At 41.8% G+C, this 25,283-nt stretch overlaps 1 protein-coding gene across 7 annotated transcripts in view; it reads right to left on the bottom strand.

Annotated features, from left to right (window-relative positions):
• Positions 1-24,955, bottom strand: part of PPP1R9A (protein phosphatase 1 regulatory subunit 9A) — a 133,452-nt gene extending 108,497 nt beyond the window's left edge. For 2 of the 7 annotated variants that reach the window (XM_085050754.1, XM_085050757.1), the window contains exons 1-2: positions 24,316-24,511; positions 21,511-23,196 (exon numbers count right to left, since the gene is read on the bottom strand). In XM_085050754.1, coding sequence (XP_084906880.1) covers positions 21,511-22,974 — 1,464 coding nt within the window. In that variant the 5' untranslated portion in view covers positions 22,975-23,196; positions 24,316-24,511. Of the gene's footprint in view, positions 1-21,510; positions 23,197-23,974; positions 24,097-24,315; positions 24,513-24,698 lie in introns of those variants that run through there. The other 5 variants (XM_085050759.1, XM_085050760.1, XM_085050755.1 and 2 more) reach the window with 4 other exon arrangements.
• Between the last annotated feature and the right edge of the window lie 328 nt (positions 24,956-25,283).

The following is a 25,283-nucleotide window of genomic DNA, read 5'->3' as shown; positions in this document are numbered from 1 at the left end:
AGGTAAAACTTTCAAAAATAGTTTCATAAGTCTTGATATCATTACAATAAATTACCAGAAAACAATGAGAAAAATCAGTGTTTCTATGTTGTTATCACAAAACTGGATACAACTTCTAGTGTTTGTTATATAAGCTAAAAATTGAAATTATAATAGTGTGGAGATGAACACAATACCAGCAATTACATGTGGAAAACTAAAGAAGAAGCTAAAGGAAAAAAAGTATTCTCTTTTTGTTCCTTTTCTTTATTTTCTCTTTGTGACTGTGCAGCAGCTATGCACAACTGTACAAGGAGACATTTTTAAAGCACCACCATGCAGTTAAATGCTGCTGCCACACTGATTCAACAGCTGCATAAATTAGCTTCACCCATTAGTAAACAGCTTTGTGCCTCTATGGATTTTTTTCAATTTTTACTTGCAAACAGTTGGTTTCAAGAGATATCTACATCTTCTTCAAAATATGGAATAAGGTTAATTCTCTTTGCCAGGTTTTCAAGGACTAAAAAAGGAAAAACGAGTACAACATTTTACTTGAACCTGAACCAACCCCCCCCCCCTGAAATTCTGATACTTCTGGAACAAAGAGATTAACATTCTTCAATTAAGAATGGAGAAAGCTTTCTTCAAATTAATTTGCAAGCAGTACATATTATTTCATCAGTTCAGAGATTAGATGTGCGGGTGAACCAGTTTCCAAGGTAACTGGACTAACCATGGGGAAGTCATCAGGGTGATAAGGAACTCAAAATATTTGGGAGGTACCATATGGAAACAGAACCTGAAGAATTGTAGCTATTTAGATAAGCATAAAATTTACTTAACTTGTGCAAGTGGAATAGGATAGATTAGAACAGTGTTTCTGATGTTTAAACTGCAAGTTCATTAACGGTGCCTGAACACCTGATGTGGGATCAGAGGAGATGGAGCTTCTCCCTGAACACCATAAGCATGAGTAGAACAAGCCCTAGCACTCATGCAACCCAGGCTGCCTCCCAAGTTTCTGCTGCATGGCTATGGGGTACAGTAAACCAGGGACAGGGATCCCAGCAGCAACAGGAAACCTGGAAAGTACTTAAAACAATGAGATGGCAGAAGATGGGTTCAGGTCTCCATAGGTCCCCAGTTTAGTTCCACTACAAAGGCCACTGAAAATGGGTAAGCTCAACAAAACTGAACTTAAGAAGCCTGATATGGGTTTTTTTTTTAAATTTTAGGCAATTCAGTTTCAAGAAATACAGTTAGGTAACAACACAAAAACCAATACTGCCCTCATTTATGTTTATTACTACTACTATTATTATTATTATTTTTATTATTTATATATTATTATTATTATAGTTTAAATTTATTATTTCTGTTATTTAAATTATGTGTATTGTTCTTGCATGCAAACCTAATTATCACTAAATACAGCACTTAAACACAGTACTCAACATTTGCAATTTTTATTTGGATGTCATGATTCAGCAAATGTTTAAATTGACTGTGAAAACTAGAAGGTGAGAATGTTTCAGCCACAGAGAAACCCATAATTTAGACCAAATTAAAACATAACACAGAGAAATAAAAATAGCTGGCCTTACATTCCTTCTAGGTGTTGCTTGCTTTTTCCTCCTGCACAAATTGCACAAGGAACATTCATCTGCACTATCAATCCACATTGAAATTTGAACTCAAGGCAAAACACAACCAATATACATTTGTAGGCAAGGTTTTTAACTGAGGGCATTCCTATATATGCACACAGGCAATATGAAGAAAAAAAAAAAAAAAAGAAAGAAAAAAAAGATTTTGTATGCAAAACAGGCAAGTTACTCCCAGACTGCACAGGGAGGACATGACAATTTTCTTCTGCGAAGGTGGAAGAGAGATTTTCTGGAAAATATGCTGAGTTGCTGCTGAGCATCTGCTGTTTCCCAGATGGGGCAGAAACTGACATACAGCCAGAGCCCAAGGATGCAACACAGTGGGCACAGAGGGACAAAGTTTGTCTTTGTGTCAAGACCTGAATTGGGTAATTTCATTTATGTTAAATACATCACTGTGGTATATTATATGCAATGGAATCACTTGGATTCACTTTTGTTACTCTGTGCTGTGGGAAACTGTTAGTTTTCTTTTTCGGTGCTCCAAACAGCACTTCTGAAGGCTTTTGAAAAAATCTGGGAGAGAAAAGACCAGCTCATAATATCTGAAATACTTTTCAGAGCTCAATCCTGTAAGCTGCTTCTCAGCTGGAAACACCATCACCTACTGCAAAAATCCAGAGGGCTTCTGTAAGAATAAATTGAAAAAGTTTTGCATCAAGTACAAATAGTCCTAGGTCACACAAAATTCTCATATGCTTATTGTAAACTGATTTCTTAATTTGCAGTACCAAAAAAAAAGTTTGATAGAGCAGCAAGATAACACCACATAATGGAAAAAATATCTTTTGCAGATTCAAAGACAAAATCCTCCCTATAATGCCTCTGAAAACTCACAAAACACAACACACTATACATTTTCTTAAGATATCCACACAGAGGAGGGGAAAAAAAAAAAAAGCAACACCAAACCCCAAACTTTATCTTGATTAAGGAGAATTCATCGCACTGGGGAAGAGGTGTTAATTTGTGCAGCTCACTAGCAGCAGGATGTTACTGTCCTTGTACACCTGCCCACAATTAGCAAAACAAAGCAAAAAACCTGAATCAAAGGCTGTGGAACACAACAGCAAAAAAAAAAAAAAACCCTCTAGGTCTTATCATCCCATAAGGCAATTAAAAGACTGGCAATCCAGAGAGCTTCATGATGGGATGGAATAATTATGTCAGCTTAACATGTCTGCATCAAGCCTCCCAGCACCTTCAGTCTTAGGTTAACACAGGAAGAGTCACCACACTTGCTGTGTAAACGTGCTTTAAACCATAACAGGAAAAAGAAAAGGCCACTATCTGTAAATGACATAAAACAACATATAGATACCTCTACAGAATGACATGAAAATGAACCGGCCATCACCTCCAAATTTAAGAAAAAAATCTCTGTTTTTTCAAGTACTGTATTCTGAAAAACAGCTTACGAGAAGCCTGTACTTGCATCCAGTGCTATATAGAGAACAAGCATTTATTTACTTGCATGCAGAATCCTAGATACTCAATCTAATCATGAAAGGAGTTTTGTCTTCAAATTGGAAGCTTTCTAAACTTCCTTGATAAAGAAAATTTTCAGAGAGCATCAAGCAAGTTCACAATCTCTTGTTGTGAGGAGTATATAATTATTAGCAAATTCTATAACCATCCATCAGCAATTAGCATTTGGAGAGGCAGGCCCAGTAAGCAAAATTTACTTGGCTTATTTTATTTAACACATAAAATAAGAATAAATAAATTGCCACATTGCAAAGTAAATTAGTCTTTTACTGGGTACCAAACAGCTACAACTAGACTGCTTTTAGTACCAACCTGTCTTAATTTTAACTCAGGTACACGCAATTTATACTGCTGCCTGCAGCAGTATATACACATACTCCCCATGACAGTCCCCCCCCGCCTTAAATCTCTTGTTTCCCAATCATAGCTTGATAGCTTCACTAAAATGAAAGGAGAACAGATTCTGGGAACTGTAATTCGTTTCCAACTTCTATTGGCCAACCATATAATTACATCCATGAAAGATAGTATTTTCAAGGAAGTATCGAGTCACATTGGACGGCTGCAGAGAATAAAGTCAGCACTATCATAAAAACACTAGCAACTCAAAGCACGGGTTGAAGCCACTTTTTTTTACTTCCTCTATGTTAATTTCAGTTTCAGTTCCGCTGAAGACACCACTGACAACAAGCCCTCTCTTGTCAGCCAGTTACCTGTGAGGTACAATTTTGTCCACAATATATTGCCTACCTTTTCAGCACTTCTGAAACCTGGTTTGACAGATAGTAAAGAGCTACAATAATGTGGAAGGTGTGTTTTGGAGATGTTGAGGACTGCACAGAAGTTCCCTCAAATCCCAGTAGTGCAGGAGAGAGCAGCAGTGAAGGCAGGAGGCAAGTGCTCCAGCACGGGTGGCTGCAGCTCCAGGCTCTTTCCACAAATTTGACTTTCACTTCATTCACGCATAGGTCCATAAGCACATGTTGTAAACAGTGAGTAATATTATCCTTCTGAACTGTAGTATTATGACATCAATTCATCAGTATCATAAGACTATTCAAAAGTTGTTTAACAGTTTTTATTTCCCATTAAAACTTGAAGGTCTTAGTGCTACTCCTCCCTCTCCCGCTAATCCCTGTTGCATAACTGAGCACAGTTTCATCTTCCTCTGACTGTTTCTCTCCCTACTGCTATCTGTTGTGCTCATTTATATTCATTATGCAGAAAAAGAGACATTCTAGCCACGAAGTGAATACCTCGATAAGGCCCTGACTGTGTCTTCAAGACACAAATAAGAAAGCCTACCCTGGTTAGCCTGGTTTTAAAATCATTCTAGCTTCTTTATTCACTGATGTTTTATTTATCTCTCCCCCTATCCTAGCCCTGGGGGAATGCTCCATACTGAAATTGCTTTAGAGTAGTGGAGTTAAATGTCAGCCTTTCTCACCTCCCAGCCACCACTTTCAAAAAGCATAATAGGAGAGACAACCTAAAAAAAAAAGGCAGGTTTCAACTGATATTGTGACTGAAGAAAACAAGATGGAAAAGCATCCAGAAGAGGATTCTGGTTTGAGACACATATAACATCTGTTATTATTAATTGGGGACTCCAATTCAGTAAAGTACCTATGGTCTTATCAATTGATCAAAGGGAAACATGACATTTTTGTATGGACTATATAAAAAACCTGAAGCTGATCACTTAAACACCCCACAAAATCCAAAGGGAAATGAAGTTGTGATAAGGGTGGTGCTCCACAAAGTAAGCACAAACATCAAGCAAGGCCCTGTCTAGGGTCAAGAATCAATTTACTGAGTACTACAGTGTCTCTGACTTCCTCCAGCTTAAAGCCCCAACAAGAGCTACAAACAGATGCCTCCTTTACTCCGGGCTCAAAGCCTGCAAGTGTCTCCTGAAGGCAGGCTGTCGCATTTGATCAAAAACCCGAGGAAGATCTAACTCTCTTTGTGAAAGCCTATCCAAGAGAGGAAGAAGACAGTAGTGCATGCCATGTAAAAGGCCAAGTGCCTGTAATGCTCATCCACTACATGGGAGTTAAACTTCAATTCCCCTTACGCTGAAGAATCTCTTCCTAAATCTAATAGCTCCTTATCATTTCATTTTAGCGAGTCTTTCAGCACATCTCCGATCCCAAAGCTGCCCCCTCAGTGCCTAAAGGAATTAGTCTAAATATTAAACTAAGCAGTTGTATTTGCCTTTGTGTTCTTTCTAATGCCAGGACCTGCAAATTCACCCAGTTACAGACAGTTCTTTTGGTCCCATGTTTAATTGAAAGGGTGGAAGAACACAATGTAACGTACAAGTGCAGTGTTTAGGTAGATGCTCTTCTAGAAAATTATGGAGGTCCAAGTCCCCTTCAATTCACATCTTCAAAAGATAGGAACCCCTTCTCCATGCTCTTTGATTAACTCTACAGACAAGCCAAAGTTTTTACTAAAATTCTGTTGCAGATTTTCAACACACCTGAAAAGCTGCCAGCCTTCATGAGATGATGTACATGCACTCCAAGATCAGTAAGAAATCTCATTAAGCACTAGCAAATAGCTAAACATAATATTGATCGGCTTACAGAGCTGTGATGTGATCACACAAGGCAGACTCACTGCCTAGTAATTAAACTAAAGAAGTGCTTTTAACTGAAGGCACTATAGCCTCTTTCTTCATGAACCTGCGCCACTTGTTACAAACTGTCAGGCAAAACTACAGGTTGTTGGGTTTTTTTTAGTTATAAAACAAAAGTACTGAGAATTATGAACTGTAAGTCATTTCCTTTCTTAATAAAATAGCTTTGCATCTCTTTGAATATTAACAGATATTGAAACCATTTCCAGCAAAGCATCAGTTGAGGGTTTCATTAGAGACCTACCTGAAGCAGACATTTTCTGACACAATTCTTTTAAGCGGATGAAGAGACCATCCCACCAGTACTTAGTGTAATTAGACAGCAGACTACATGTTCAGTGCACTGTTTTAGGCTCTTTGCAGAACAGAATGCAATTCCCAGGGCTGGTTGCTTTGGGAAAACAAACCCAAAGCACGGAATAAAGGCCCACAATTGTTATTATCTTAGCTAAAAAATATCCTACAATCTCAATGCTAGATTTCTAGCACAGGTGGCAAGTGCACTGGCAATTCATGCAATGGTTCACCTTCATCTTCTAATAAACATAATTATGCTTCCATCTTTAAGAATAATCCCCCTAAGTCATCTCAATTTCAGAAGGTTTTTAACATTGTCACCTTATTTTGCTGCATTACACCACTCTCAGAAGCTCTCTTTGTTCCAAACTTTCCCATTCTGTTAAGTTTACTTGCTGTTGCACATCCATGAGTAAAGGAAGCACTGTCTCTCTTGCAACTCTCCTGATGCCCACTCTGTTCAACACTGCTGAATACACTACAAGGTCAGAAAAATTACTATCTGCATGTTTCTTTAGGTCACTGCCACCATCATGTCTATCCAGGTGCCCTGTTATAAATGCATACTGATCATTTACTTTTTATTCTGTATGTGCTAACCAAATGGTGCAGAAAATGACAGGACTCAGTGATGTTGTGATGATGTTTCCAGCACCATTGTCTGCCATTCTTATGCAGTACAGTTTGCATCCTATAGCGTAGGGGCACTCAGGAATTCTTGCATGCAAGCTCAGTGTACTGAATCAGTCAGTGGTATAACACCTAAAAATCCATCATCAGTACTATTGAACCAATTTACTGATCAAGCTCCTGACAGCAGCATCACAAAGGGCTGCACAATGTCTAGGAGTCCCAAAAATATCTTATTTCTGATTGTGACACTGATGTCTATGCCAAATATATAAATACAGATGTAAGCAGAAGCAGTTCATTAGAAAGAAGATGTTTCAAATGTAATTTATTGTCAAATTGCATTTTTTTCACTTTAGAAACTTAATAAAATCTGAAGTCTGAAAGGGGTATGAGGGACAGTTCTCCTCTTCTTCTACTGCTAGTGTTTCTTTCAGGTAGTGAGACAAAAGATGAAATTTTGACCTTTATTTTCAAAGTAATCCTAGCCAGTCATTAAATGATAACTATTATTCATCAAGTCACCAAGTGATGTTGTATCTTTGAATTCCACTGCTAATAAAAGACAAAGAATTTCATCTAGTGTTTCATGATTATAGTACCACTCTTGTTTAAAAGAGAACAAAAAATACCTAATTCCAGAGAGAAGTCATGACATGCTTACCCTTAACAGACTTTTGCTCATCCTCCTGGCAGGTTTACCCTGCACTGTAAAAATTCTTGCAGCTAAAGCAAGCCCCACACCCTTAGGAGCATTATATTTATAATGTAAGGATAAATTACAGAGTTTTTAAGACAAAAAATTATCTTTCAAAACATTTTGATAAATTACCACAGCAATATTTTATTAGTCAAGTATCTGCACACACAAGTAAGTTTGTTCTTTTAAGTCTTAGTTTTCTAGGTGCACAAGTGTATCCTCTAAAAAGTGGTGGCAGCAGATCTGCCTATAAGTTAGCCAAATGAAGCAGACACTTCACACAACATGGACGAGAGAAAACACTTTCTCTCCTCAGGTGCCAGCCAGTTTTCAGGAAAACTGCGATAGAACATACGGCACATCTAGATTTTGTTGTCTCTTACACAATAAAGAAGCAAGTTATCAAAATCAAAGCATGAGATCAGAATGAACTGTGGAGAGAATGAGAACCAGAGATTTATAGAGTCTTCTCTATGGATATGAAGCTATTTATTTCACACATTATTTACTCATTATTAATAATAAAACACCATAAACAAAATCTATATATAATGCTGCAACAAAACAAACTCAGTGGAGAAGGTACCACAGTAAATTTTTTACTCTTTCGAGTGATATGATCTACATAAAACAATGAAAAAATTATAAACTGAATGATTAAAAAGGCCTCTTTGTTGTCTTCTCAAATTTTTAATGCAATGCAAGATGTCAAGTATGTAGTCCTAGAAAACAAGCAAACTGAGGATAAAAGGGGAAGTTCTGTCCTAGGCCACCACAAAACTGCAGCCCTGGAAGTGTCCAGAATCAGAATCGGGGGGGGGAGGGGGGGGGGGGAGGTGGAGGGGGTGGGGGTTGGAGAAGAGGAAAAACCCAGAAACTACATAACTACATTTTAAAACAAAAAAAATCTCTACAATGCTCAGGTAGCATCAGGCAGACAATTAAGGCAAAATGGTGAAGAAAGGGTTCAACTGCATATTTTGGATAATGCTGCATTGGGGACTACTGATGCAACAGAGAGCAACTAGCTATTAAAAAAAAAAAAGGGCCAAAAAAAAATAGGCCAAAAACCTACCCTGTGGCTTCTTTGTGTCCTAAAGGCTGCAAGTGCAATGCTGCCAAGTACCACAGCCTTATGCAAGCTGGGGCAGGACCCCACCAGGACCCAGCCTGAGCCCCCATTCTATTGCCCAGCTGGGGCAGGAGACTCTCACTGCTCCCCAAACACCCCCACCAAGCCCCCGGGGTTCTCACTGCTGGATTTAGCTTCCAGCAGCACAGCATTCTCAAGCTAAATCCAGCTTTCTCAAACTCAGAAACTTGGAGTCCTTAATGGAACGGATTAACTACTGAGGTTCTTCAGGGCTTAGAGACACAAGTGACCCTTTGCACTAGAAAAATAAAATAAAGTAAATCACATATGGGCACAAGAGGCTTGCTTTAATAGAATCACATTTAAGCCAAAGTAGTGAAGAACAATTTACTTTCTAGTATTCGCTATCTTTTATCCCCTTTATTCAAAGAAGTATTCAAAAAACTTCTCACTAACCCCTCTCATGTTTTATAAATGGGTGTTAGTTATCTCCAGACATACACATTGATCTCTCTTTGGGGAGTTCTTGAGCTTTACAAGACCAGCAAAATGCCTCTCTCCTTCATCACTGGGGAGATTTCATAGATAAACTACACAAAATTAGCAACTCCGTACATTTTACAAAGAGAGTAATTTTTAAAGATTTCACTTAAGGTGTACAGGGCGAGATTATTTTTCAGTTTAACCACAGCTTTTGAGTATTTGGACTCAACTGGGCAATCAGATCACACTCTCATTCCAATCAAGGCTTACCCCAGCAAAAGCCATAGAGATTTTGGCTACTACTACATGCAAAATATTAGTGGGCATTGCTGCAAATGAACACTATTCATCAACAGTTTTATTTTTGTACAGAAGATTTTAAGTTTTTCCTCTTTATCATAAATATTTAACTCATAATATTTCTTTAAATATTTCCCCAAAATCTTTTGCCTTGTTAAATGTTACTCAGAAGGGTAGGTCAATCTGCTCACTTATACAATAAAATGCATCCCAATAAAAACCCTTAAAACTCATTCTTAGCTTTTTCAATTAGCAGTGGTGGGCCTAGCTTCTCATTAACAAGAAACATTAAAAGTCTAGTATCAATCCTTAAAATTAACGATCTGTCATTACAAAATTACAAGGTAAAAATTCAAGGTTAATGCAATAAGCTCTCGCTAAAATACTCAAAGATATTTAAACAACATTAACTGTTATAATCAAACCTACTGGAGCTGCTGCACCACCTTTGGATTTGCAAAACTGTGCATTCTTAAAACCTGATAAATAATACAAGAGGTCACTTAGTATAATTTACAAATAATAAAACCAAGAGAATTTGTTTTGGATGCAATTTAGCTGTTTCCTTTACCGAAGTTCCCTATTAGCAAAATAATTTTTCTGTTATCTAAATGAAACCACAGAACCACATGATGGTTTAAGTTGGAAGGGGTGATCTATGAAGACCATATGCTCCAATCCCCCTGCTCAAGCATAGCACTCCTTGCCCAGAACAGTGTTCAAGGAGCTTTTGAATATATCCAAAGATGGAGTATTCATAGCCTGTCTGGGTAACCTGTGTCAGAGTTCAGTCAGCCTCACAGGGATATAGTTTCCTGATGTTCAGAGGGAACCTCCTGTATTTCAGCTGGTGCCCACTGACCCTGTCACTGGACACAACTGGAAAGAGCCTCACTGTATTTTCTTGGCACCCTTCCTTCAAATATTTACATCTATTAATAAGACCACCCTTGAGTCTTCACTTCTCCAGGCTCAGCAGACTCAGTTCTCTCAGCCTTTCCTCACAGGAGAGATGCTCCAAACCTGTAATCATCTTCATGGGCCCTCAATGGACTCTCTCCCATCTCCTGTGCTGGGGAACCCAGAACAGGACCCAGAACTCCACCTCTGGCCTCACCAGAGGTGAGTACAGAGGAGGGATCACCTCACCCAACCTGATGGCAGCACTCATCTGAACGCAGCCCAGAATACAATTAGCCTTCCTCGTTATGTGAGCACATTGCTGACTCATGTTCCACTTGATGTTCTCCAGAACCCCAGATCTTCTTCTGCAAAGCTGAAGAGGATCTACCCACTGGATGGTCCCCCAGAACATAATGCTGCATGGGGCCAGGCACAGGACTTTTCACCTCTCCCTGTTCATGAGGTTTGTGACTTCCCACCTGTCTGTTCAGCTAGTTTCCAATCTACCTCACTGTCTGCTCATCTAGCCCGTATTTAACAGGCTTCTCTATGGATATGTTATGTCAAAAGCCTTGCTGAAGTGAATGCAGACAATAGCTGCTGCTCTCCCCTCACCTATTAGGCCAGTCATTTCTTTGTAAATGGTTATGAGGTTGGTTGGGCATAACTTCCCTTTTTTAATGGTCAAGGCTTACTTGTAATGACTGTGTCAAGCACTTGCAGTAAATCACAGTAAGTCTCAGCAGTTATTTTGGATCTACAGCTGTTAAGTCTGGAGACCTTTTCACTGGCCGTTAACAGAGAAAGAGAGGAAAGAAAAAAAAATAAGAAAAAAAAGAAGAAAAAAAAGAGCTCCTCTATTTAATGGTATTTCCCTCCTCCCATCTTAAAAATTAACATGAAAGAAATGTGCAAAACATCAAGGACACATTTTTTTAGTCAACCTACTAAATTAAGAGAGATGAAACTGAGCAACTACTTCAGCGGAAAATGCTGGGCAAAGGGGAATAAAGAGCTACATGGTCTGGTAGTCTCTTCCTATCAAATGTCATATTGAAACACTCTCATTTGTGTTAGTGCACTTTGCTGCACTGCTCAATTACCAGCTTTTTTCAAGAGTGCTCTAAACCTCTGGATTAATGAGTTCACTCTGGTTTGCCTTTGCAAAAAAATACAACATTGAAATATTTTGAGTGTTCTGTTTGAACAGTCCATGCACAATGAAATCTACAGGGCAATCACTCAAGTCATCACTAATGAGCAATGGCTTTTAAATAGGCAGAGCTAACAGGTAAATATTTAAGTATGTCAGATTCTACACATCTAAGGAATCTAGAGTGTGTCAGTACCTAAATATGCCACAGTCCATCTTAAAGATGACTGCAAGCTTATAAAGATGTAAAGACGATTACAAGCTAGATAAAGAATATCTTAATGCTTTATCATAAAGGCTATGATCTAGATGAATTAGATAGGAGTTTGACAGCATGACTTTTAAAAACCTCTATAGTTTATTGCTTTCAAACAACTAATGTCAAACACAGCTGTTTTATCAAATGGAAGTTCCTAGGTCTACATGCAGCACAGACAGAATATTAAAAGATATCCTTTCAATGTGAACCAGCATCTTATGCCCTTGAGATTATTCACTGAATACTAAGGCAGATGGAAACTGCAGAGTGGAACATCAGAAGTTACAGATGTGCATAGACTAAGAAGTGCAGCTTTATATGTAATAGAACAAGGCAAATGGATAAAACTCTGCATTCACACCTTCCACTGACTTTATCATATGGAATTATCTGACTGATCTGATGGGTCTCTTGAATCAACTCTTGTAAATAACTCGAGTAAAATTAGCTTCTCTCAACAGAACACTTTCTATATACAAAATGACACCACAGAATAACATCTACTGCTTTGTACCATTTAATTACAGGAATGTTGGTACTCCTTTTAATAGATGATTTGTGGCCTTCAAGTCAACAGAGCTAAAGATAATTGCAACACTTCCCATCATTAATAGACACTGCTAGACAACACAGCAATATTTTAGGAAAACAGGGAAAGAGTGCCTGCTATTACAATTCTTTAGTCTTAGTTGGAAAACATTTCATTCCTCCTTAATAGTGGAACGCTGCCCCTTAATTTCCAGGTGCCTTTTCTTTGGAATGCAGGGATCCAATAATGATCCTTTTCAGGCCTCCTGCATCCCTCACTGAGCAAGATAAATTTCTTAAGGCCCCTGTTTCATGATAGAATTAACCAAGAAAAAGACATATAAGAGCACCAAGTTGCTACAGCTCTTCCTGCAAACCCACTCGCCTTAAGCAGAATCCATCAGACACGGTCCAGATGAAGTTTCTTTGACGAGTTATAAAATGACACCCATAATTTCCTACTGCTTCCAAAATATTTTCCTTCATGTTATCTAGAATGTCATTTGCCTTCCTCACGGCTGCATCACAGCGCGGGTTGCTGCTGTCATTCTGTGCAAGAGTCAAGAGTGGCTTTCTCCTTAGCTGTCATCCCCTACAAATGAGTCACTAGTTCACCGTGGAAGTTCTCAGCTCATAAATCCATCCCCACTACTCAAGTCCTCCCAGTCACCCATATTTTGCTGTAATCCTATGCAACGATAAGGCTTCCCTACTTCCCGTCAAAAGCAACTGTCATTAGCATGCTCCAACTTCCTGAGACAGAACTACTGAAATTTTTAACAAGGTCTTTTATCTTATCAAAGGCAGATACTAATTCAGTCTGACATACACTACCTCTGATAAATCCATTTACATGTATTCCATTTGCCTCTCTGCCTTTGATTCTTTAAAAAGTGTTTTCTATTGCTTTACTATGGAAAAAAAATTGATAATTTTCAGGCAGCCAGAACCACCTCTTTTATTTCTGAAAAATATATATTAAATTTACTCTTCTACAGTAAAGTACCATCTCTATTTTGATAGTGCTCTTTTAGTTTTGAAATATTTGCTGCAAGATTTTCTAAAATACAACTTCTTTGATCCAGCCCCATAAAAACCTGAGCACTGGGAACTTGTAGGTTTCTTCTTCATTTCACTATATGAATTTCCACAATAAACTGGGGGTGATAATTGATCCTAACTTCATACTCACTGCATAACATTCAGCTTCCTTTCCTGTTTTTTAATGGATGAATAGCTTTTTACTACTTGGACTATTTTCCTTTACAAGGTCAAACTCAGCTTGACTTCTGGCAACTTTTTAGTCATATTTAAGACTTTTGAACTCTATGACATTCTTCATTTTTTCAACAACCACTTTTGCCACTCCTTCCAAGTTCTTGGCTAACTTATGATGTTCTCTTTGGCTGACTTTTCTTCTGAGTAGGTCTGCAATCATTCTGCTTGTGTAGTCTGCTTTTTCTTGGGATGCAAATCCTACACATTTTTTCTAATTCTGAATCAAAGAGCTCCCTTTGCTCTTTGGTTCAGCTAATTTCAAACCATTTCCCTACAGTTTCTCAGTCTGCGTTTTTGGAATTCAAAACCTTTAATTAGAAACCCCTTTCAATCTAACCCACACAAATCTCTGATGCAAATTATTTAATCTAAATTTGGTTTCTACAAACGGTTCTTCTATAATGCCCTCAATGCTTATGAAACCCAGTTTTAAGGCAACATTATTTCTTTTTAGTTCTGGAACTGTGTGAACATCGCATCCAGGAATTACTGATCCCTAGAATGAGCAGTGAAATTATGGCTTATAGAAGAGTTAAAGTCTCCACAGCATATTGTGGCACGGAAACAACTTTATTCCATTTACTGTATGCCAATAATTCCATGTATATTTAATACAAGAAATCTTCTTCACCTGAAATTGTGTCTAAAAGACTCGTCAGTGAAGGCATAAAATTCCACAGAAATAATGGAATATTTTCTGAGATATCTTTGTTCACCACATTGACTGAATCAAAATAGTAACTTCTGAAATGCTTTAGCCCTTCACTATTCTTTATCTGAGTGCATCCATTCTTTGAATCCTTAATATTTACTTCTCATTCCTTTCCTTGAAAAATACATATAAGAGGTTCTGCCTTTCATAAAAAGATCTTTCATAAGAGTATATTACCAGAGCACAGAACCTGATTTTTCACTCTGTTATTATTTTTTGCAAATGATCAAAGTTAGCAGGACAATCCTTGCAGTACAACACATTTTATTACTAAAGTTAGTGGAATTCCCCACACTTGACAGTATCTGGGAAAAGGTGTAAGTTCATTTTATGCAGCAGAATAGACACGTTCCAAGCTTCCCAAGCAATAGCTCTGTATGCCAAACTACTTCACACATTGAGATTAATTAAATTAATTACCAGCTTGCTGCCTGTTTTACAAAATTTGAATATGAGCATAAATATTCAGCAATATATTCAACACTACAGGAGACGGAGGCTAAGCTTACCTAATAACCAGTTTCATGCTTTAGCCAAAACTATCACCCACTCCTGAGGCTGTAAAAGCATGGACTGTGGCATCCCACCCTTATGGGGAAGGGAGCATCAAAATTCATGGATATTTGTGGTCAAAAGGAACAACAAATGTCAGAGGGTCCTCAAAAGCTTACAAAATTTTATTAGTAAATTATGCACTTGGCATGGAAATTGTTATGTTAGTCCCTTATCTCTTAGTAAGAGCACACAGCAATGGGTTTTGAACAAAGTAGGAAGGGTGAATTGAGAAAAAGAAAGAGGAAAAGGGAGATGGATTTAAGAGGGGAAGAGAGAGAGAAAGGAAAAAAGAAACATCACCAGTCCTCTACTGTCAGTACAGCTGATTAAGTGTCCAGGGTCTTGGGGTGCATGCAATGCCTGGGCTTCCTGGGTGTAACTTTTCATAGGTAAGTGTCCCCACCCTAGAGATAAGTTTCTCACTTTCTATGCCAATTAGTGGTCATGGGCAGTCTGATCTTCTAGACTTTCTAAAAATGGGTTGGAGGGCTTTATGGGTCTTTGGTGGTGTTTAGGACCACCAAATGATGACCAGTCTTGATGACTGGGTTGGCCTTTGGTCAACATTGCAGGCCCATTTCTCAACCTCATTCCTGCACTTGTACTGTATGGTGTTGTGCTCATCTCCAGGAGCCCAAACAGGAACATTAGAATCAGCAAGTGCTGCCCTTTCTCTGTATGGCCCCTTCTTCAGAAACATCCTGATCTTTCTCACAGCATATTACCAGCAGTCCTTGGTTGGCTCCACAGCTATCTATCAGTGTTAGAGAATACATATTAGTTCTCTCATCTTCTAGGCTTCTACATGGACACAGGAGCTGAAGTAGTGAACCGAATTTAAGGAAAACAAAATATTCTTTCAGTGATTTCAGAAAGAGTTACTGATCTTTTTTTACCTGTAAGCTTTCATAATTAACCCATCCAAAACTGGATTAATTTCTCAGATTATGTACCCATTTCAAATCTAACATAGCCTCAAGGATCCTTCTGCAAGTTCTGTCTTCCACACTAGCCTTAAACAACAAGTGTCCTAACATGCACTGTGATTATTTTATTTACAGAGTCATAGGCTCACTGGGGGTTGAAATGTGGAGATCATCTAATTCCAACTCTGTATTAAGTAAAATACGCATAGAAGTGGTGGCAGGTTTGGAGCCATAGACTGTACAGTGCTTGTGGATGGGTAACCTTCTCTTATGATTACAATGATCCAAAATAGTTCATCAGCATTTTCACAACAGGTAAATACAATACTGAATACTGAATCAGGCAAAGAAATACTTTTTACACTAAGACTTGAAAGTGTTTTCAGTATACTTTATTTTGATCGCTACTAGACAAAGAATAATGATATTTTATATTAAACATTTCCAAGGTAGTAAGTGCCAGATTGTTTCAGATTCTTTCTCTGTCACTATTTACATTAGTGAATACATTTTGTTAGGGCAACCTCTGGTATCAATACAGACTGAGGGAACAAAGAGATCAAGAGCAGCCCTGCCAAGAAGGACTTGGGATGCTGGTGGGTGAGAGGCTGGACATGACCCAGCCATGTGCACTCACAGCCCAGAGAGCCAAACGTGTCCTGGGCTGCATCCAGAGCACTGTGGGCAGCAGGGCCAGGGAGGGGATTCTGCCCCTCTGCTCTGCTCTGGTGAGACCCAACTGGAACACTGCATCCAGCCCAGGGACCCCCAGCACAGGAAGGACAGGGACCTGTTGAAGCAACTCCAGAGCAGGGCCACTAAATTGATTAGAGCGATGGAGCACCTTTCCTATAAGAAGAGCCAGAGGTAATTGTGATTGTTCAGCCTGGAAAGGGAAGGTTTGGGGTTACCTAACTGCAGCCTTCTGATACCTGAAGGGAGCCTACAAGAAAGATGGAGAGAGACTTTTTACAAGGGCATGTAGTGACACAACAAGGAAGAATGGCTTCAAACTGAAAGAGGGTAGGTTTAAATTACATATTAGGAAAAGATTATACTGCGAGGGTGGTGACACACTGAACCATGTTGCCCAGAGAAGCTGTGGACACCCTGGAAATGTTCAAGGCCAGATTGGATGGAACTGAGCAACGTGGTCTAATGGAAGGTGTCCCTGTCCATGGCAGGGGGTTGGAACTAAATTATCTTTCAGGTCCCCTCAGAAATGAGGAATACCTGAAAGAAAGACTCATTCCTTGAACTGATTTCTAGAAGAAGTTTGTAAAAAAATGTAGTTCATAAAAAAAATTTCAAAGCAACTGTTAAATACAAATTTCATTTATATTCTACACTAAACTACAGTCACAGGATTTGTAAAATGTCTTCAAAGGCGAGAGAGTACAAGTTCCAGTTCCTCAAGACCATGTGAACAAGACATGATCTGGAAAACTGAAGTGTTGTGGGGTATAAAATTCAGTCATGCTGCATGACAAAAGAGAGGAAGCACACTATGAGGCACAGGCACTAGTGATTATATCCCCTTTGAATGGAATGAATTGAAGCATGGAAGAGCCATTTGCTTTCATGTTACCTTCTCTCCCACCTATCCCCAAAACTCGAGAGAGGTCCACAGAGATGTCCCTTCACCACTGCACCCTAAGAAAGCTTTACAGAATGCTGGAAACTGCACCAGCAGCTTGGGCCAAAGCCCCTCGAAGCACCACCAGCTCCCTGCTGTCTGCCATATGGTCTGATCACATAGTACCCAACCCCTTGGCTGGTAGGACAGAGTCAGTGGAGCAGAAGGTTCCAAAAGGAGGCTCAGCAGGAGACACAAATTGCTGTTAACAGCTCTAAATGGTTTAGCGTGTACCTGGTGCCAGAAATCAGGCACTCACTGAAGATGCAGCCATCAGCTATCAGGACAGCAGAAAGTATGGACTTGGAAAGAGAAAAGGTGAACATTACTCTTCATCCTAATTCTACCCAGGATGGAGGAGGCATGGCTCAAAAAGGACTCTGATTTGGTCAATCAATACATTTCCATTTGCTAGGGTGTGGAAAACCATGAGCTAATGAATTCTGCACTATGGGCAAACCTTGTCCAATTAGCCTGCTGTGTTTGGGAAGCAGTATACAACCCAACCCTCATGAAACCCTGCAAAACCCAATGAAAGACCAATAAATCAGTGAGTTGCTGGGTTTGGGGCAGAGGGGCAGGGGGTGGTGGTGTTGATGGTTTGTTTTGTTCCTTTGGTAGAAAAGTATCCCTGGAAAAACCAGGGTATGCTTTTCCTCATCCCATTTACTTAACTTTTTCACCTCATACACTTGCCCTGGAGAGCTTCAGTTCTATCCTCAAGTACAAACACAAAACCTCAACAGAAGAGCAGGCCAGTGCTGATAAGGGCCTCTGTATCACTACATAAACAGTCATATGAACAGCTACAGTAATGTCCACATCCCTTGTTTAGCAAGACACTCTTGTCCACTGCCACTCTTGGGCCCTTTTGGGCTGCCTTTTATTAAACAGCATCAAGCTGATTTAAACTCCCACAGACACACAACTGCTCACGTCAGCAATACCACACTCCAAATACCTAGAAACTCTCCAAGCTTGCAGTGGCCTCTGGGTAGTCACCTACTCCTACAGGGACTTTCAACAGAGATGAGATCAGCAAATATATCCCATAATCCTAGAGCAGAGCAAATGGTCCATGGAGAATGGGATCTGTGATAGCAAAATTACAGACTGTAAAGGAGTAGAATTTCCTGCATGCATTGACTTGAGTCTTCCTCTTTAGAGTGAGTTTCTCAATAACTGAGATTTTTTCCTGCTTGGGAGACAAGCAGAATTCAGTCTATCAGTTCAATGAATAAGACTTCATTTATTTATTCTTCTGCCTATACTTCACTGCTTCTCCTAGTCCTCAGCATTTCCCTTAAAGGGACAAAAAAGTCCCTTACATGTCTGCCTGAAGAAATCATATAGAAAAACAGTCCTAAGCTGTTTACCTAAACCTGCTGAGATCTTCAAGTAACAACTTTATGGCAGTAACTACCCACTGATTCCACCGGTTACACATTCAAATGCCAATTTTGTTTATTATTTCAGAGCTCTCCTGTAGGAGGAGAGTGAAGGTACAATACTGAAATCAGCATTAAACATCTAGAGTTTGGGTTGGACTTTGCACCCCATTATCTAGCAGAATAGTTAAGTACAAATTGCATCATTTTCATAAAGACAAATCAGTTTCCAACAGTTCAGAAAATACTTCTGTATTGCTTTGTATTTTTCTCTTGCTCTCAATCACGCCATGCATGAGATGATGTTCAGCAAAGTATTAATGAAACCAGTCATGCCCACTAGCACACAAAATTGTGTAGAACAGAAAATTCTTAAATAGTTGCTGTCCATTCAGTCAGAAGCAACATCCTCGTGTAACAGATGGGCACAGGGAGCGACTGGGTAAGTTCATCTGCTAGCACTGTGCGAGAGGACAGAACACAAGTCCCCCTTGCCGCCTGCACTGCTCACTGATACATGTGTGCTGCGTGGAAACCTCCTGCCAGAGCCAGTTCCCAGCCTCCCAGCAGAATGCCCCGTTGGCAGTGCTGCTGGAGAAGGAGTGCAGGAGCCCAGAGACTCCGAGGCACAGGGACCCACCAGGGGATTCTCCAGCTGCCCTCCCTGGGTCGCTGCCCGCGGTGGCACGGCCGGGCAGTGACCTGATGCCACTGGCAGCCTGCCCCGGCTTACACAGCTTCACACTGCCGAGGGAATTACAGAGCATTGCAGAGAAAAGGCAGCTTTTAATTTTCCACAACTTGTGCTGCAGTTCCTCCTCCTAAGGCCAGCCTTCCACATGGTCTCACTTCTGCTTCCCCACATGACTAACAGACTGCATGCACTGGAGGCACCCAGGACAAAAAGCAGGGGATCTCCCAAATCTCCCAATCCCTCCTACACTGCTCTCTCCCAAAGCAGCTCTTACTCTGTTTTCTTCCTATCTACAATAAAGATGCTAGAATAATTAAAGCAATGATTCTTTTACTTTGGATAAGCTTATAAGAGTGCTTTATGCTTAAACCCATGACAAATGTACTCTTAATTATTTACAAAAATGAGCATTTTCGTGATAGACTGCTATTATTACTGTACAATACATAAAATCTGAAATGAACATAGCATGAAAAACTTGAAAAGAAAAAATATAAGTAATTGAGAAAATACTCTTAGAGCACTTGGCATGACAGCATGATTCAGAGAGACAACAGCAATATACTGAAGTAAGAATGTCACAGTTAGCTCTTTCAGAAACAGCAGAAATGTCTGACCACCTCAAGAATAAAATAAGTGGCATCACTTTCTAGATTCTCATCTGTTGGAACCATCATAAGCAACTGGCAGATCTTTCAGAAGACAGAACATCTTCTTGTCTATTACTACAGCTTGAGGGGGGGGAAAGCAGTGGAGGGAACAACTTCCTTCGTAATCACAGTTTTCCCTACTTCACCTCCCCACAAAAATTCAAGAAAAACAGCAACTTTAATTATGGAATAATCAAGAGGGAACAAAAATACTTAGAATTTTTGGTTCATGATGCAAGACTGAATAAAACACTAACAAAACAGAATTTTGAAAAAATCCATTATCTTGTCTTGGATTTTTTTTTTTTTAGTGTAAAAAATGCTCTTTTCAAAGCATGAAGACCATTCTTCTCCCTCCATCCCACCATAAACAGATGTGAAAATCTGGTTGCTTCATTCAGATGAAAACTTCATAATACAATATACATCCTGCCCTACTTTAAACCACAGGCAGTGTGAGTGCAGATTTTGTAAATCACATTACTTAGAGTTTAACATTGGATCTTCTGTTCATTGATTTAGTAATTTTCATTGCTAAAATCACAAAATGAAAACAAGTCAACTTCAATTAAACATTTTTAATTTTAAAATGTTTAAATTTCAAGTACTCCATGATATATCACTGTTCCAAAAAGCCATTTCTGCAAAAATCACTATGGTTTTGAATTGTCCATTAGAGACATGTGGCATCTCCAGCCAGAGTCCAACCATCACACACATGCACTAAAACCAACTTGGAAGTAAAATATTTTTACATTTAACCCTGAGACTCAGCAGTGAAAAGCTGGTACAACAAAATATAAGTTATTGACTAGTTATTCCTTCTTGAACTGAAAAGTACTGGAAACAACATTCTTAGTGGTAATTTCAAGGTACATAAAAACAAACCATAACAGCTCTGCAAAACGCACACCCTTCAACAGGTATTTCAGCCAACTGACTTCACCCTTCTGTAGCACTAAGATATACTGTCTATGTATATAAATGCTTTAAAATTTTAAATAAGTGACAATGCTACTAGAAAAGATGATACTAATTGAGATGTGGAATATTAACTGTCCTCTACTACAGAATCACCCTGTACTTCAGGACACAGTCTTTATATGCAGTTACTATAAGAATCTGCTGAGAGCTGAGGAAAAGCCATTCAATCTAAAGAAGCTGTGATTTCAAATGAAATTAAACAAGCAGCACAAAACCCACCAAATACTCACACTGACATTTCACGATGTGGTTACAGTTCAGTCACAGAAGTCAGAACATGCATGTTAAAATTCTTGAACTTCACAAGCCCAGCTGTCATTCTCAAATTCTGCTGGTTTAGTTAGCCACCAAAAAATCTAAGAAATGGCATGAGCTCATCAGAGCTCAGCAGCCTTACTTCATTTAAGATTATGTTCACTGGCTGACTGCAATAAAAACATGTATCCAAAGATCCTCTGAAATCTTTTTAGAGGCGAGATCAAATGTCTAAATCTCCTTCAAATAAAGCTGCATTTGAAAACAAACCAAACTGCAAAAACAAGAAACATAAGAAACTTTACCTTAATTGGAGCCCGGCTAAACTGTATTTTTCTGTTGGCTGGGATTTCATCTTCATCTGGCAATCCATTAATTTCAGAATATTCCATATCAGGTTCATAACAGTTATTTTCATCACTGTCATCCAGATCATCCTGTTCTGTACCTGTCTCTCCCCAGTCAGAATTATATCTGGATCGTACCCGATACACATTGTAGTCGGAGTGCATGTACACATGGGAACTCTGAAAATTATTCACATCTTCATGCACATCTTTTTCACTTGCCTCGTCATAATGGGACTCAGTAGCATCTGAAACTGCATCTGTGGCAAAATCACCACCTGAAGCTACATTTCTTGTTAACTCTGCAGCTTCAGGTCGATCAAAGATACCTTCTGTATGTTCTGACCGTTCCTTTTGTTGCACCAAAACTCCTGCGTCTGTTTTTGACTTACTCCTAGGACAGCTGTCCACAGATCTTTCACTGTCAAGCGTGCCAACCAAATCCTGTTGACCTGTTGCAGAACTCTCAACAGAATCAGCACTTGCCTCTGTGCTCTTTTTTATTTCTTCAGTTGTTTTTGAACCTGCTGAAATGCCAGTGGACACTTTCTGTCTCGGTGTTAAAGGCGTGTTAGTCTGCTGAGAGTTCTCAACAGACATCACACCTGTACTCTGTTTGGCTGGTGGAGACCACGTGCTGGCTTCTTTCAAAGGACTGAAACCCTCAAGGTTTGCAACTGGAGAGGAGATATTTGTGACAGTAGATGAGAGGTTTAGTGGATAGTGACCAGTTACAGAGTACTCTTCACTGTTTTCTGACTTTTCTGTGATTACATTGTGTGAGTCAGTGTTTTCAAAAACTGCGCTGAGCTGACTCACAGTAGGAGAGACAGTCTCTGTCCTTGGGCTAAGACTGTCCAGTGAATCAGTGCTGCCTCTGTGAGACTTAGAGCTGCACCACTCATCCGGAAGATCATTGGAAGCGATTTTCTCTTTCTTTGGGGAATAGCGATTTGAATGTCCTGTTTCATGAGCATTTCGCTCAAACATCTTCCGAGTTTCAGTAAACTTGGAATAGGAAGGACCATCATGGATAGTGTCAAATCTACTAATCCTTTCAGAGACAGACGATTCCAACTTTACGATTGAACCATCTGCTTTTTCCACAAATTCTTTGGGCCTTACTCGTCTTTGAGGTGATGAAGGGCCACCCCTTATCCTGGTTTTAGGGGCAACTCCAGCATTTTCAGTGGGCTCCATGCCCATCTGCATAAATAAGTTCTTGATCCTATTGACATTTGAGCCATATTTCCTTCCCCTGCTCTGTGAGGCCTCTCCTTCCTCTTTCGCTTTTTGGTCTCCATCTGATTTCGGTTTGTCAAAGGTGCTTTTCAGCGCCTGGAACTCAGTTCTGTAAGCATTTCTGTGAGGAGAGGCACTTCGGAGGGTTGATCTTTCTCCTGAAGACTCTGTTTTCATCATGTTTACTTCAGGAGCGTGAAACCTGCTTGCATAGTTTCTGCAGTACCGCTTCTCAGGAGTTTGTCACAGCAGAGATTCTGCCTGAGGAGCGTTTTTGCTCAAGGGCCACTGCCCTTCAGCAGGGCCATACTTGACAGAAGATCTGCAGGCAAATGTCTAAATGCACACAATTTTGACAAAGCAGCACAACTGAGGACTCTCAAGAACAAGGGCTGATTTAACCTGAAATAGAAAGGAGGCTTTTCTGAACCACGTCAGGTGCATTAAATCTGTCACAATTTCCATTTACCGTTATCTGATATGTTTACAAAAACCTAGTAAAAAAAAAACAAAACTACCCAACACTGCACAAGCATGTGAAAACTTGCCATTACAAACTTTTTCAAATTACTGTTGCATAACTTACAGTCTATAACATCACTCCATAGCAAAAGAAGATAATCATATCTTTCCATTCACAGCTATAGTATCATGGCACAAATATGCATGCAAAGGAAAGGCAATGTGACATGAAATATGAGGCACTGCAATACAATCCTTGTTCTCTCACAGAAACATAATGGTAGAAATACGATCAAAGATAATACGCTTAGAAAGGCAAATGAAACATCAGCTCGAGGGAATACAAAAAACTGCACCCGAACTCAGCATCTTCAGCTGACAGGGTAAAGTAAGTAAAATCCCGTTAGGGAAAGCTGCCCCTTGTCACGGGCAGCGGTTTCATGGTCCGCAAGATCCTGGAGGTACCAACGAGAAGGTGCACAAACGGAGCCAGGGGCCCGAGCCGGTCCCACTCCCCGCCCCAGGGGCTCATCCCCGGCCCCGCAGCCCAGCACCGGGCACCAGGGGCTCACCCGAGCCAAACCCCTCTCCCTTCCCTTCCGTTCCTGCTCCCCAGCCCTCGCCCTGGCGCGCCGCTGCCGCTAAGGCAGGGACGCCTCACTCCGGCCGCTGCACACACGGTGCCAGTGCCGGGAGCAATGCGCCCGTCCCCGCGCACCTCCCGCTCCGCTCCCGCCGGTCGCCACGGGGGACTGGAAAGGCCACACGGCAGAGGCTCTCGGCGAGCCGCGCCGCTCTCGCGGAAGGCAATGAACTCGACCCAAGAAGGCACCGCTGGAGCCCCCGCGGCGGCTCCTCCTCGGGCGGCCGTGCCGTGCCGTGCCGTGCCGTGCCGCGCCGCGCAGGCGGGCGGGAGCCACGGGGCCTCGGGCGGCAGCACCTTGCGGCGGGGCAGTGCCCGGGCGACCGCCCGCTGCCCCCGCGAAACAAAAGCCAGGTGCCAGCGCTGCTCCCCGCGGAGCCCGGCGTCTCTGCCGCCGAGCGCGCACGCCGCCTTACCCAGCCGACAGCCGCGACGGGCTCCCCCGGCCGCCCGACTCAGCGCTGCCCCCGCGCCTCCTCTGCGCAGAGCGGCCGCTGCCGCCGCCCGCCTGACAGGAGGCAGCAGCCGCCGCGTCGCCTCAACGCCATTGCAGGCGGCGGCGGCAGCGGGGGCACGGACACGGCTCCGCGCGCACACCCTCGGCGCGGCGCGGCACGGCACGGCACGGCGCGGGGGAGGATGAGGCGCCGCGTCCGCCGCGCCCGCGCTCCCGCCCGCCGCCCGCCCCTCCGCCGCCGCGCCCCCGCCGCGCCCCCGCCCCGGGACGCGCCCCGATCCGCCGCCGCCCGCCGCGGGGCCGCCAGCCGCCGCCGCCGCCCGCGGGTGACAGGTGCCTCACCTCCTCGGCGAGCCGCAGTGGTTCGCTCCGCCGGCGGGGCGGGGGAGGCGGCCGGCCCGCTGCAGTCCGGCTCCGGGCGGTGACTGCCGAGAGGCGGAGGACGGGCCCGGCCGTGGCCGCGCCGCCAGCACCGCGTCCCGCTGGCTGCTGCCGGGCCGGTTTACCCCTTCCTTCCCTCCCCGGGAACGCTCGTTTGCAGGCTGACCCCCGCGGAGCGGGCCCGCCCGGCACCCGCCCGTTTCGGGAGGCAGCGTGCCCGCCCCCGCGCGGGAGGGGCAGCGTCCCGGGTCCCGGGAAAGCCCCGCTGCCTCCCGCCGCAGGAAACCCGCGGGGCGCGGGTGGCACCGCCGGCACGGAGAGCTCCCTGCACATCCAGAGCCGCGTGTTCCCTCCCTCGCTGCTGATCGATTCACCCCAACTGCCCGAGCGAGGAGCGTGCCGGTGACAAACCCGGCAAACGCTCACGGCTCCGTGGGCACGGCTCGTTCTGGCAGCTGCTGACAGGGACCGGGGATCGCAGTGGATCACCCTTGGAGCACAACCGCAACCACAATGCCTTTGTTGTTTGTTAGTAGGGCGAGCTTA

The sequence above is a fragment of the Lichenostomus cassidix genome, chromosome 2, assembly GCF_008360975.1.
Source record: "Lichenostomus cassidix isolate B80296 chromosome 2, HeHo_3.0, whole genome shotgun sequence".
NCBI classification, from domain to species: domain Eukaryota; kingdom Metazoa; phylum Chordata; class Aves; order Passeriformes; family Meliphagidae; genus Lichenostomus; species Lichenostomus cassidix.
The sequence above is the reverse complement of the archived record's forward strand: the minus strand, read 5'-3'. Positions and strand labels throughout refer to the sequence as shown.